The sequence below is a fragment of the Xenopus tropicalis genome, chromosome 2 (genome assembly GCF_000004195.4).
Source record: "Xenopus tropicalis strain Nigerian chromosome 2, UCB_Xtro_10.0, whole genome shotgun sequence".
NCBI lineage: Eukaryota > Metazoa > Chordata > Amphibia > Anura > Pipidae > Xenopus > Xenopus tropicalis.
This window is the reverse complement of record NC_030678.2, coordinates 133,154,275-133,168,745: the sequence shown is the minus strand read 5'-3', so window position 1 is coordinate 133,168,745 and position 14,471 is coordinate 133,154,275. Positions and strand designations below refer to the sequence as shown.

Below are 14,471 nucleotides of genomic sequence, written 5' to 3'. Positions count from 1 at the left end.
AAAAAAACGCAACTTTTTGCGCAAGTTTTAACGCTACGAAAAATCGCAAGATTTTACGCAGCTTTCGTAATGGCTATGAAAATCTTGCGTTTTTACGCAAAAATCGTATTGGTAACGAAAAATTCGTAAAGACGCCGAAAAAATCGCAAAAAATACGAAAAAATCGCAAAATACCGATCTTTACGAAAAAAACGCAATCGGACTCATTTCGACCCGTTCGTGGGTTAGTAAATCAGCCCCCTAGTCTTGCTTATTTACATGCTAGCATCTATTCTTCCATTTATTTCTCCTCTTTCTTTCCATTCAGAAATAAGGAATGACCATGAAACAGGCCAAATGGTCAGGAGCAGGGGGCCCACTTACACCTGGGCCCACCTGGAGTTTTCCTGGTATTCTGGTGGGCCCAAAATATATTTGTACAATTGTAATAAAGGTATTGGATCAGTTATCCTGAAACCCCTTATCTAGGAAGCGCTGAATTACGAGAAGACCCCCATCCCATAGATTTCATTTTAATCAAACAATTTAAATTTTTTAAACATATTTACTTTTTCTATGTAGCCTTAGCCACCACTGTGGCTTTTCTGAGAAATGTGTTTGTTAAAAATACAATATCATATTCAAAAGTAGTGCCACATACATGTTGGCAAAAGCATCCTAGTGATTAGTTGGTTGCCTTGCATTAGCTTTTCTGACTTTCTATGTAGTTAATCAGTCTCTTGAACCAGTAAATCCTGTCACTGGACAGTTGGCAAATTATTTACTTAAAAAGAAAGCTATTGATTTTCTCAAGAATGCATGGCTGTGTCACCGGGATGCAATATTGATGAATTAATGGTACTACTGGTCCTGCCTGTAGAAGTGATGGACAGCTGTTCATTAGCAAACTCCTGCCACTTCATTCAGTTCTCACAATAACCCTTATTTACCACCTTACCCATAATGCTTTTCTCTAACACAAATTAGCCCCTGTGCACTTTGGGAAGTTACATTTTCATCTTTCTTTCCCCATCAAATAACATTAGTATGAAGATCATTATATTAGGCAGGCAGCTATAATAGCAATTCATTTACTTTTAGGTATAAAAATCCCATTCTTGAGACGTGCTACAGTCTAAACTAATTTTCTGAGAACAGAATTTATCAAACTTATTAAGGTCATCATTAATTAATAATAGACCTACAAGCAAGGCTCCTCATACGTTAATAGTTTTTACTTTGCATTTCTCTCTAGAGACAGGCGCTTTCTGTAAGCAGCCCTCGGCAGTTACTGCCTTTTGATGGCCTATAATGAAGGTGAAGCGGGTTTGCGTTCTCATGTGGAAACATTCAGAGAAGGAGACACGACACACACAAAAGAGAAAGCTGTGTAACAATCACTCAAGCCCCTAAGGCTCCGCCCCGCATACGCCAATACCCCGCCCCTACACTCTTTTTTTTCTCCCAGACTCTTCCCCGGCACAGCGTAATATGCGTCATTAAAGCCCGCCCCCTTGCCGTCAATTGTAGTGGAGGGTTCGCTCTCCGGGTCTCTGGAGCACCAATGTTCCCAGGTATGTTAGAATGCCTAGGAGAATGCGCACCCTTTCCAGCTGTTATTGAATGATATTTGCCAGCGTCCAACTACAGGCGAGCCTAGCTGGGCAGTGCTGGGAGATGTAGTTCGGTCACAGCTGCGAAGTCTCTGGCAGCAGTTCCTTGTTCTCAGACAAAAGCTAACACCCAGGGCAGTTACTGTTTCCCGGCATGCGTACTCTGTGTAGCTTCCTTGGCAATGGGGTTAAATACAAGCACTATTAAAGTATGGAATAGGCGTCCAGCAGGCTCAGGGAATGAGGCTTCCAATAAAGGTGGCAGTGATAGGTCATAGAATGGCTGAACTCATGTAGGGTGCCAGTAAATGCAAACAAGAAATAATGAAGCCGAAAATACCATTTATTCTGAGAACAGTGCATCCCTGTGCTGCTTCCCTCTGGCTGTTACTCACTGTGGGACAGACAGGCTCTCCGGAAACTGGCAGCCCTGAAATGCCTGGCACAGACACAGTGACACTTTGAAGTGACACTTATTATATATAGTCCATTTGCTAACGCTGCTGTGTGAGAGAATGCTATTGGCCTAGACAGTATGTAACATTTTCCCTTGGAAAGTACTCTGCTTTCAGAAAGAACACAGCAGGACTGCAGAGAATTGTAACAGGGCACAACATTTTACATTTTAATTAGGATGTCTTACTTACCTGTTGAGATGTATGTGGTTATTGTCTTTGTGCATGGGGGCATAGTGCTTAGCATTGGTCCTTTACAGTACTGGGGTCCTAGGATGCATTTGGGCCAGGAGATAATTCTCTTTCTGATCATCTCTATTCTAGGAGCTTTCAGTTTACATTATATCTCCTTTTTATGCCATTTCATTTTGTTTTGTGCATGCTCATATAGTCCTGTGCCATATGCGTGAGAGGAGGGTTTTTAATCAACAATCAGGAATAATATTGCAATATAGCTGTCTTCCAGTATCCTTAAAGTAACCATACGCGTTCAGATGTTAGTCTTCTTCCAACCAACATTTGAATATCGATCGTACGTTTAAATGCAACAATCTAACACTAACATTCAGACTGAAATTGTAGGCTAAAGTCCCTGGAAAATATTGTCAGATACACGATACATGCGCAGATTTTATCGTTATCTGTCTGTAAATTCCTAACCTGTTCGATCGTCTAAATGACCGATCGCCATGGTACGAAAAATATTGCAACTATAATGAAAATCGTATGAAACGTAGTTTTGTAAAATTACATCTGTGTGTGTGTAGGGGCAGCGTTATTCACTTAAAGGAGAAGGAAAGTCATTTTGGCATTTTACTGCCAATAGATTTGCCACATTGTTGCCACCTAGAACAATATATTTATTCTGCAGAAACCATTAACATACCTGAGTAAACAGCTTTAGTAGTTTTCTCCCTTTGCTTAGGATAGCACCTGCCATTTTAGGTAGCTTCCTTCCTGCAGTCTCTACCCTTAAAAACTGAGAGCACACATTCCTAAGGAAGGGGGGCGGGAGTTATTAGCATTGTAGTGGATGGGGGGAGCAAGAGAGAGGAGAGAACTGAGCAGACTCTGGCCACGGGAATTAAGGATGTTTCTGAGAGAGGAAATCAGACACCGAAACATCATGTTTACAAAAAAAGAGACAAGAAATCCTGTTTTTCTTTTGATAATGTGAGTGCTTATGGCTGTATTTACATAGACCTTTCTGATAAAGCTTACTTAGTTTTTACCTTTCCTTCTCCTTTAAATGAATGCTCCCTATACATTGACAAGTGACCAGGGTCTGCTAATCCTTGTGGTTGAGTGTATTTGGCGAGAATTGTATTCCTTAAGGATCCAGTTATTATAAAGTGGCAGGTAAGCCTATGGTTGGGTTGACATGTCTGTCGGGGTTCTCTAATCTTTCTACTGATGATATGCATCTAGTGCCGCTTGTTTAATAGTCCCTCTGCCATCAAAATCTCTAGGATATTCTGCACTTAAGGCAGGGGTCTCAAACTCGCGGCCCGCGGGCCATTTGCGGCCCTCAGTACAATATTTTGTGGCCCGCACCAACGCCTTCTCAAAAGCAATGAATGGATCGCGATTTTTATTGCGATTCAAGGGATAATGCAAGTTATTATGGGAAGACGTTCTGTGTGCAAAATTAGCTGCTAAGGAGCTAATTGTGCACACAGAACGTCTTCCCATAATAACTGTTATGATGGCATAACGTCATTTCCGCAATCAGCAGCTCCCGCCCGCCGTGCCTTGCATTATCCCTTGAAAGCCAATTTTTTGTAAAATCCCTTATGCGGCCCAGCCTCATCCTGACTTTGCCTCCTGCGGCCCCCAGGTAAATTGAGTTTGAGCCCCCTGACTTAAGGTGTGTAGCCGTGTAACTTTGAGCATTGCTCTGTAAATTGCATCATGGCTGTTTGAGGGATTCTGGTAGCTTTTGTTGAGCAACATTTTGAACACTGTTTCTGTGGTAGGCTTTTGCAGTTTAGCCCAAGACCCTGGTTTAAAAAAGTTGATAAAGCAGTGTGAAGCTTTAGCCATATATAAAATGGGGGCTGCTTGAGTTGTGAGTAGTGCCAGAATCCAGTATACATTTGATGTTTGCCTGGCTTCTCTTCTTGTACAGGATCACCCACCAATTGCTTCTGTGAACATGGTAGTCTGTAAATTTGAGATTTTTTGAAAAAAAAGACACAGGATGGACAATTTATTAAAAATGACATTTTCTACTTTTTTTTAGTTCCAACAAATTTAAAAATCTCAAATGGGTGCCTATTTATATGTGCTTATTTATTTAAAAAATGTTAGTGTGAAAGAACAACACAGTGAAATCACATTCTACCCATCATTTTCAATGAGTCTCAACATTTTTAATAGATCCCAAAAACTTGAATTGAAATATAGCTTGAATTTTGCTGCCACAGCTTCCATTGACTACTGCTGAAATATATATTGAAAATTCAAGTTTTGAAAATTCCAGTTTTTGTAAATTTGTCTTGTAAATTCTTATAGCAAATAAAAAGTATCAGTGACAGCCCTGTATGAGAGAGCTTTCCATCCTATATGAATAATTTTTGGCATTTGCTATTGTATTTGCTATTTTAGTATATGTAGTAAAGCTCACTGTGCTTTAAATAATGATGGAAGATCTGTCATTTTTAATGGTCACTAGCTGACACTGTAGAACAAGGTTCCCTAACATTTTTACTCACGAGACACATGCAGATGTAAAAAGTGTTGGTAAGCCAGCAAGCACAAGCCAAAAAAAGTTCTTTGGGGGTGCTAAAGGCTATTTGGTAGCCCCATGTGGACTGCCAGTCTGTAAGAGGCTCCACTTCTAGTAAAAAATTCTTCCAAAACTTGCCTCCATTCCAGAAATTTAAAAATGGGAACCTACTTTGAGGCCACTGGGAGCAACATCAAATGGGGTGGTGAGCAACATGTTGCTTATGAGCCACTGGTTGGGGATCACTGCTGTAGTACCAATCCTTAGGCTTAGGACAATGGTTTACAGTGATTCTAGTCCTTCTGAGTGTTTAATGGCTCCATTAGCAGGTGGCAAAAGGCCCAAGATTACTTACCTTCTTGGACCCAGGCATTGAAATTCCAGGTCAGGCGATTGTCGCTCAAGGTCAGGTTTTGTGAGCCTGACCTGTTTGGTCAACATGTGGGTCCATATGTTTACCACTGAGATGAATGTGAAAGGATTTGAGGAGCTATTTGCCATTGAAGTGATAAAATGGTCAGAATCACTCAGTATGTCACTACCTTTAATGTTAGTACAGATCCTTTAACCATTGAATAAAAACCCAGTAGGAATCTTTTGTCACCAACATGATTTTATGTTTAGTTATGTATCTTATTCAAATAACCTCATTTGTTGTAGGGTGCAGCACTCTATTTAACAATGAATGGCGGCCACGGTAGCTAGCTTGTATGAATTGTTTATGAATGTATATGATTCTTTTTAATATTTGGTGCCTTGTTCTTTGAGAGTTTTTTAGGTAGTGGGTGGCATTCCACACAGGCAGTTTCTTTATATTCTTGTGAATGTCCTTCCCTACTTCACATAGTAGAGGCAGGAAATTCAGATAGCTATAGAGTTAACAATGTATTATTTAGAAAGAGTTAAATAGTTTCACCTGCTCCCAGATAGCGTTGCAGATTGTGTAAGCTACCTTTTTGTACATATGGACCTATAAAGGGTTACCGGCTTAGTGTCAGAATTCAGTTCTCTGCTTGTCAGCCTAGTAATTTTTATGGCCCTGTGCTCCAGGACTGGAACCCTCCAGCTGCATTCAATCACAGCACATTCAGTTTATTATCTCCATCTCCCCAATGGCACCGACAAGAGGGCCGTTGTTTTTTTGCTGCCATTTCTGTACTGCACCTGCCAGCATCCAGAAATGGAACAAAGCAGGCATAGAAATTTATGATCTTAGTTCCTCTTGTGCCCTGGATTAATTTTGTGGTGCCCTCACGTTTTATCCTTACCTTTCTGCCTGCAGTCACATTAACTGTTGACATTTTATTATATGTGCAGCCATCAGCTCAATTTCTGCTTCTTCATCTCCCCTTTGCAACCTTCTCACTCACCTGTCAGGTTATTATTACTGCTCACCCTCTGCAAAAGAATGTTACTCATCAACACTTTAAATTGTTGTCTGGTCTCCAGTTTGATACTCTGTAGAAGGTGTCCTGGTACTACTGCATACAATAAAGCAGAAAATAGTGTGAGAAAGTAAGGATAAAATATATGGTAAAAGGAATGGTTTTATTAACTTACCTTAAAAGGTCACTGTCTCTAGGGGTCACCTGTAGCAGCAGGTTGATCTGGGGTACTTGAATAACTTTGTGCCCAATTACGGCATAAGAAGAGAGCCTAAACAGACCCACTTTTAACTGTACAGCAGGGGGCTCAAACTCAATTTACCTGGGGGCCGCAGGAGGCAAAGTCAGGATGAGGCTGGGCCGCATAAGGGATTTTACAAAAAATTGGCTTTCAAGGGATAATGCAAGGCACGGCGGGCGGGAGCTGCTGATTGCGGAAATGACGTTATGCCATCATAACAGTTATTATGGGAAGACGTTCTGTGTGCACAATTAGCTCCTTAGCAGCTAATTTTGCACACAGAACGTCTTCCCATAATAACTTGCATTATCCCTTGAATCGCAATAAAAATCGCGATCCATTCATTGCTTTTGAGAAGGCGTTGGTGCGGGCCACAAAATATTGTACTGAGGGCCGCAAATGGCCCGCGGGCCGCGAGTTTGAGACCCCTGCTGTACAGTGACATATAGCAAAACAGCCAGTGGCTGTTAGCTTTTAGCAATGGCATATTTACTTCCCCAACTTCCAGAGTCGCACAGTGTCATTACAGATCCAGCTATGTGTGTGTTGTAGGGAACTAAATGTACATGAATCTGTGGTTATGTGGTGATGCAAAGCTGATTAGTTAATTAATTTCATTAGTAAGAATATCATGAAAGAATCTCTGTTTTGGCACTGACCTTTAGATGAATAGATGAGAATGGTTCATATTGTAAAAACAAACACCATATTACACTCTGTATCACTTGTAACTCACTAAATGTAAGCCAGTCCAATCCCTATATTCATATCACTAAAAAGACTAAACAGCCCCTAAAATGACTGAGTAATTTCATTATCGAGTGTAAAGCATTGCCCATTTAGTATACTGAGTGTTCCTTCTCTTTGAATAGAAAGCAAGTGAAAGAGCTTTCTACAACCCATGTTTGCTCCTGCTCTAATGGAAATCACCCAAGCATGCGCAGTAGGCAGCCCTTTGACCAACTTCCTATTCAAACAAGCCTATGTCGTAAATATGATCCAGCATATTATTGCAGTGGCAATTAAGTGCCTATTTTCCCTTAACCTTTAACTCCATTTAATCCTGTTGGCAATAATTCTTGTCATTCATACTTCTACCTACTTAAAGGAAAACAATACTACAGTATTTACAGTGTATTAATTTTAAGTGACTGATTAAAAATTGTATTTTAATAGTGAAGTTACCCTTTTTTAACCTTATATAAAGAGCCAACCTATCGGGATTGCTTCATTTTTTTCACCTCTTAGGGGAACCAGCTGAGATATTTAAAATGAATCCTTCTAAGAAAGACTTGGTATAGCTCATGTGTCACTTCTAAATAGGATGTCTGGAGTCCTCTAAGAATGAAAGGAAACCTATTTCACAGGGTGGAATGGGATAAGGCCTTTGCCTGAAAAATGAGAGCTTGTATGTGAGATGTGGTATATCTCCCTGTGCTATGTAAAACAATTTATAAACTTTGTTTTGAAACATAATCTCTTCTGCTCTATAAGCATCCAGTATGCGTCTGCAGGTCTGAATAACTCTGCTCTCCAGTTAGATTTAATAGCAGGATGAAACTAGATCCCTGGAATGTTTATATAACGATGCTACACACACACACACACACATATATATATATATATATATATATATATATATATATATATATATATATATATATATATAAAGGGACCAGCACACCAGGTCACAATAATATCTTTTCTTTATTCACCGTGCAATCAAACGTTTCGCTCCCTCTTGGGACCTTTATTAAGGACATTGTGTAAATGAAAAGCACAAAGGAGAAGGAAAGTCATTTTGGCATTTTACTGACAATAGATTTGCCACATTAATGCCACCTAGAACACTATATTTATTCTGCAGAAAGCTTTACCATACCTACGTAAACAGCTCTAGCCGCTTTCTTGTTTGCTTAAGATAGCAGCTGCCATTTTAAGTAGCTTCCTGCTGCAGCTCTAGCTGTTATAGCTCAGATAACACATGCCTAAGGGTGGAGAGAGTGAGTTTTATTAATTTTTATGGGAGGGGGGAGCAGTAGAGAGCTGTGCAGACTCTGGACCAGGGAATTAACGATTTTCCTGAGAGAGGAAGTCAGACATCCGAACATCATGTTTACAAAGAAGGAGACAAGAAATCCTGTATTTCTTTTGATAGAGGACTCAGTGCAGTGTTTCTGTGAGTGCTTATGGCTGTATTTACATAGACCTTTCTGATAAAGCTTACTTAGTTTTTACCTTTCCATCTCCTTTAAATAGCAAAAATTGAAAATAATACTCAATTGACATCACAATTTTCATAGACTCATCCAATGCCATCACAGTCCAAGTCAATTATAATTAACCAATAAAATTTACCCAAAGTGTTTATATATATATATATATATATATATATATATTTTTTTTTTTTTTTTTTTTTTTTTTTTCTTGGACCTTCATTATTCTCACCCTAGACCAGGGGTAGGGAACCTATGGCTCAGGAGCCAGATGTGGCTCTTTTGATGGCTGCATCTGGCTCGCTGCCAAATCTTTAATAAAAAAAATAATGGGGTGCGTGACCTGCTCTTAGTGGATAGAAGACGTGTTCTAAGCCTTAGAACACGTCTTCTATCCACCAAGCGCAGGCCACACCCTCCTCTGCATCCGCCATCCTTGGGACCCACCCTACCTTACCCCGCAGCATCCGCAGCCAAACATATTGTATGGCTCTCACGGAATTACTTTTTAAAATATGTGGTGTTTATGGCTCTCTCAGCCAAAAAGGTTCCCGACCCCTGCCCTAGACTGCTGGTGTATAGAAGAACCAAAACATAAAAATGAGATAAAACATATATATTAGACCTGTTTTATCTCATTTTTATGTTTTGGTTCTTCTATACACCAGCAGTCTAGGGTGAGGATAATGAAGGTCCAAGAAAAAATATTTTTGTAAACATGAACTAGCTAGACTGAAAGACAGAACACTGCAATATATTTAGTACTAGTAGTGAAAAGTCTGTCTCTATAATTTCTACCTACTTAGTGCCTTTCTTTGGTAAACTTCATCTCCCGCTATTTTCACAGTGCATGTGTGTGTCAGAAAATATGCAGTTTCCTACAGTTAGGGCAATGTGCAATATATAAACAAGGAAAAGGAATTATATACCTAGTATATGGATGCAACTCCTTTAGCAGCTCTTGGCTTTGCTGTGATATTTAATTACATGGCATCTCCTTTGTTTTCTCTGCATGCAGTGTTTCCAATCTGTTACTTTCCAGCCCGGACTATTCAGGAGACCTGCAGTTTCTATGCAGTCGTTTTCTGTGCTGAAGAGAAAAATGATCTGTCTTTGTTTTCCTTTTTTCTTTTGTAATGTATATTTATAAGGTATGTTGCGGCTTTGTATATTTGCAGATTCAATCTGTGTGCCGGGCTTTGATCCAAGCCTAAGCATGATGACTGGTATAACTCAGATCAATCCAATGATGGCAGGAATGGGCCTTTTACCGCCACCACCAACCCAGTTGCCTATTGTCAAAGAGATTATCCACTGCAAAAGCTGCACCCTCTTCCCTCCCAACCCCAGTAAGTACTTGTTTCTTCTTTTACTGCTCATGTTGAAGTTTTTTAACTTATTTGAGTAAAACATTTTTGCAGTAGATCATATTTAATTATCATAAAGTATAAACATGTTCCAACCTTTACGCACTGACCTGCACTACTGATTGTGACTATGGTTACTAAAGAAATAGTGTAGCAGAAATTGGCTGTACACTTGTACGGATTCCAAATCTGACAACATATTGTATGTATTCACTGGTGTTTTAATTCCAGATGTTAGCTTTGACTGGCAAAGAGCCAACTTGCTGCATTATTTCAATACTACATGCAGTCATGACCTGCAGTGCTTAAAACAACTAAGGACAGGTAGATGCTGCTTTCAATAGCAATTACAAATCATTTTCTCATCACTGAAAATCAGTATGTAAGGTATACATTGCAAGATTGCAATGTACATCTATGTATGTATGTACAGTCCACAGTCCACGGTGAAAATTTTTTTTTTTTTTTTTATGTATGCATTGTGACACAGAGATTCTGTAGTTATCCATACGTAAACAAAAACTTTTTGGTGGAATGCATGACACAAATCCATAATTAACTTGAGTGCCAGTTTAGCCTTATTTTGCTCCAAAAAAAAAGTCAAGGAGTCGTAGACCAAAATATAGGTTCGCCATTTACAGAGTTAAAAACCTTCAAGACAAGTTGAGATATATATAAATCCACACAACAGCACCACACTCCGAAAGTTGCTACAATGTTGCTGCCCCTGTGCACGGAATACCAAATAGATATCAAATCAAACACAACCAGCACCAAGGGTCTTGTGGTTCAAACAAATATTAGTGTATTATAATTGCATGTACAACCGACGTTTCGGTCCCTCAAGACCTTGAAAAAGGTCCCAAAAGGGACCGAAACGTCAGTTGTACATGCAATTATAATACACTAATATTTGTTTGAACCACAAGACCCTTGGTGCTGGTTGATTTGGTATATCTATATATATATATATATATATATATATATATATATATATATATAATAAATCCAAAAATATAAAACATTACTTTTATTAAATCATACTGATAAAACAGGCCAACGTTTCGGTCTCCACCTAACGTTGGCCTGTTTTATCAGTATGATTTAATAAAAGTAATGTTTTATTTGTAAAAGATCCTGGTGTGCAGGGTGAACTGATGTTTCGGCTGACCCTCAGACTTTCTCAAAGCCTTTGAGAAAGGCTGAGGGTCAGCCGAAACGTCAGTTCACCGATCCAATAAAACAAACTTTTATTTTTTTCACATAAGTCCTGTGTGAGCAGCTTCTTCATCCCCTCCTTCTGTTCCTGTTTGGAAGACTGCACCCAGGCATATTTGTGTACTAAACGTGAGTGCCAGTGGTTTCCTTTTTGCTATATATATATATATATATATATATATATATATATATATATATAGCGAACCCAGGGTGGCACTCTGCTTCAGCTCTTAGCTCGGGTGCAAGGTAAATGATTTAAATATCCAAAAAAGACCAGCAACACCGAGTTATATTCCAAAAACAATCAATTGTGTATTAAAAACGCATGAACAGCCAACGTTACGTTTCGGTCCCCATCGGGACCTTTCTCAAGGCAACCATGCTAACCAACCCCATGTTCTATTTATCCATAGTGAACCAGCAAATAGGAAGTGACATCAGTGCACACATGCCATAAAGTGACTATTGCAGTAAAGCATGTAACCAATGCTGCAAAGTGATCCGTGCCATAGATTATCATTAGATAATTAGTGCTCACATAAAGTGTCTATTGCACACATGCCATAAAGTGACTATTGCAGTAAAGCATGTAGCTAGTGCTGCAAAGTGATCCGTGCCATAAATTGTCATTAAAACATCACATGCCATAAAGTGACCACTGCAGTAAAATGTGCAGCGAATGCTATATAGTGATCGGTGCCATAAATTATCATTAAAATATTCCAAGTGCAAATCTGGTGCTATTAAAATTAATACCCCTTTAAAACAATCATTAAAGTACAGTGAAGTGATTCGGCAAAGCAATCATTAAAGCCAATCAATTCAAACCAAACACTATCCTAATTAGTGGGGGCCCCCAATCTAATTCAAGATCTGCCTATTATTACATTCACATGCATATGCACATATCAGTTCCACAACAAGATATACCAACTTGAGGATCCCATTTACCTATATCATATAATAAATTGTAATAACAATACCAGCACAATCCCAATGTGAAATTGGACAGAAGAACTCACAGAAAACAGTTCAGCGATAAGGAACTATTTAAGCCCCTAGGAGCCACGCAATCCAGTTCAAATGTCCAAAATGCTTCTCTTTGGAGTAAAATACGATCAATGTCGCCACCCCTTTGCACACCTGAAATACAATCAATAGGCATGCATTTAAACGATGAAGCTGGATGCTTAGCATGCAGCCAGTGTTGTGCCACAGGTTGTTTGGATATATCCTGTTTTCCCTCCTGAATGTAATAATAGGCAGATCTTGAATTAGATTGGGGGCCCCCACTAATTAGGATAGTGTTTGGTTTGAATTGATTGGCGCAGCGTACATACAATGTTATGATGTTTTTAATCTTATATCGATATAAGTTTAATTGTATTTATTCACTTTTTTGTGTACACACTATAAAATCATGACACTGTAATGTGTATATTTTTAACATGATGTATTGTACGGTTTCACGGATTTTTAATGATTGCTTTGCCGAATCACTTCACTGTACTTTAATGATTGTTTTAAAGGGGTATTAATTTTAATAGCACCAGATTTGCACTTGGAATATTTTAATGATAATTTATGGCACCGATCACTATATAGCATTCGCTGCACATTTTACTGCAGTGGTCACTTTATGGCATGTGATGTTTTAATGACAATTTATGGCACGGATCACTTTGCAGCACTAGCTACATGCTTTACTGCAATAGTCACTTTATGGCATGTGTGCAATAGACACTTTATGTGAGCACTAATTATCTAATGATAATCTATGGCACGGATCACTTTGCAGCATTGGTTACATGCTTTACTGCAATAGTCACTTTATGGCATGTGTGCACTGATGTCACTTCCTATTTGCTGGTTCACTATGGATAAATAGAACATGGGGTTGGTTAGCATGGTTGCCTTGAGAAAGGTCCCGATGGGGACCGAAACGTAACGTTGGCTGTTCATGCGTTTTTAATACACAATTGATTGTTTTTGGAATATAACTCGGTGTTGCTGGTCTTTTTTGGATATATATATATATATATGCACGACGTGTATGTTTAGTGAGTGCATTCTTGCACAGTGAATTAAAATAGCTTCTAAATGGAAACATTTTTAGTAGAAGTCCGTTACATAGGTAATAAAATAACTGTATTTCCCGCTGGGGTTTCTTCTGTGATTGAAAATATCAGGCTGAGCGGGCACTGTTTTCTATCACCTGTCAAGTAGCATTGCTGTATCATTTCTCTTTTAAACTGGATAACCATGTCATTTCCAGACTGTGGGACTGGTGAGTTGTTTTTACAGTTAATCAGCCACCACTAAAGTATACATTTTGGTACAAAAAAAGGTAAAAACATATCTGGATTACAAGTTTTATGTAATTAGGCTTGTCTTCTCATCTTGTAATGGAGAAGGAAAGGCTAAATAACTAGGAAGTGCCAAATGTTAGGCACCCCCAATCATTGAAATTGCTTACCTGAAATCTCCATCTGGAGAAACTGCACTGGCCCAGGGTAAATGCAGGTAAGCGATCCTCTTCCTCCCTTTGCATTTGAGTGAAAAAGACCGTTTTTTTGTTAAAGTTTGGCTTTCACTCTACTGCGCATGTGCAAAGACCGGTTGGTGCAGTTTTCTCCTAACAAGAGCACCAGCCAGTGGGTTTCTGGTAAGAGATTACAATCACTGTTGGGTGTCTTTCTTTACTGTGCAAAAGCAGAGTTCTATGAGGGCAATACATCTGTTGCAAGATTCTTGTTATTTTTTTCACTACAGATCGGTTCTTATGACTTTGGCCGTGTGTTTAGGTAATTGTCATGTTACAAAATGAATGTTGACCTGATCAGACGCCTCACTGATGGCATTGAATGATGGATCAGCTTGTAAAATAATCTGTTTGAATAGCTACCTATAGTTATACAGCAGCTTTGTTTATGTAAGATACAGTTTTGTTTCTAAAGCAAAGACACCAGTTTTACCAGTGCAGGGCAGCACTACCTAATACTTTAATTACTTTTATAAACTTTGATTTTTTTTTGGTGTTACTGTTCCTTTAACAGGATTCAGCGTCTTAGTGGTACAATGTACAGTGGTGTGAAAAACTATTTGCCCCCTTCCTGATTTCTTATTCTTTTGCATGTTTGTCACACTTAAATGTTTCTGCTCATCAAAAACCGTTAACTATTAGTCAAAGATAACATAATTGAACACAAAATGCAGTTTTTAAATGAAGGTTTACGTTATTAAGGGAGAAAAAAAACTCCAAATCTACA

The 14,471-nt window shown here is 38.9% G+C and overlaps 1 protein-coding gene across 6 annotated transcripts in view; it reads left to right on the top strand.

Annotated features, from left to right (window-relative positions):
* enox1 (ecto-NOX disulfide-thiol exchanger 1) overlaps positions 1-14,471 on the top strand; it is a 163,964-nt gene that overhangs the window by 72,108 nt on the left and 77,385 nt on the right. For 5 of the 6 annotated variants that reach the window (XM_031897130.1, XM_031897127.1, XM_031897126.1 and 2 more), the window contains exon 4: positions 9,796-9,966. In XM_031897130.1, coding sequence (XP_031752990.1) covers positions 9,796-9,966 — 171 coding nt within the window. Of the gene's footprint in view, positions 1-1,444; positions 1,554-9,795; positions 9,967-14,471 lie in introns of those variants that run through there. The other variant, XM_012957752.3, reaches the window with a different exon arrangement.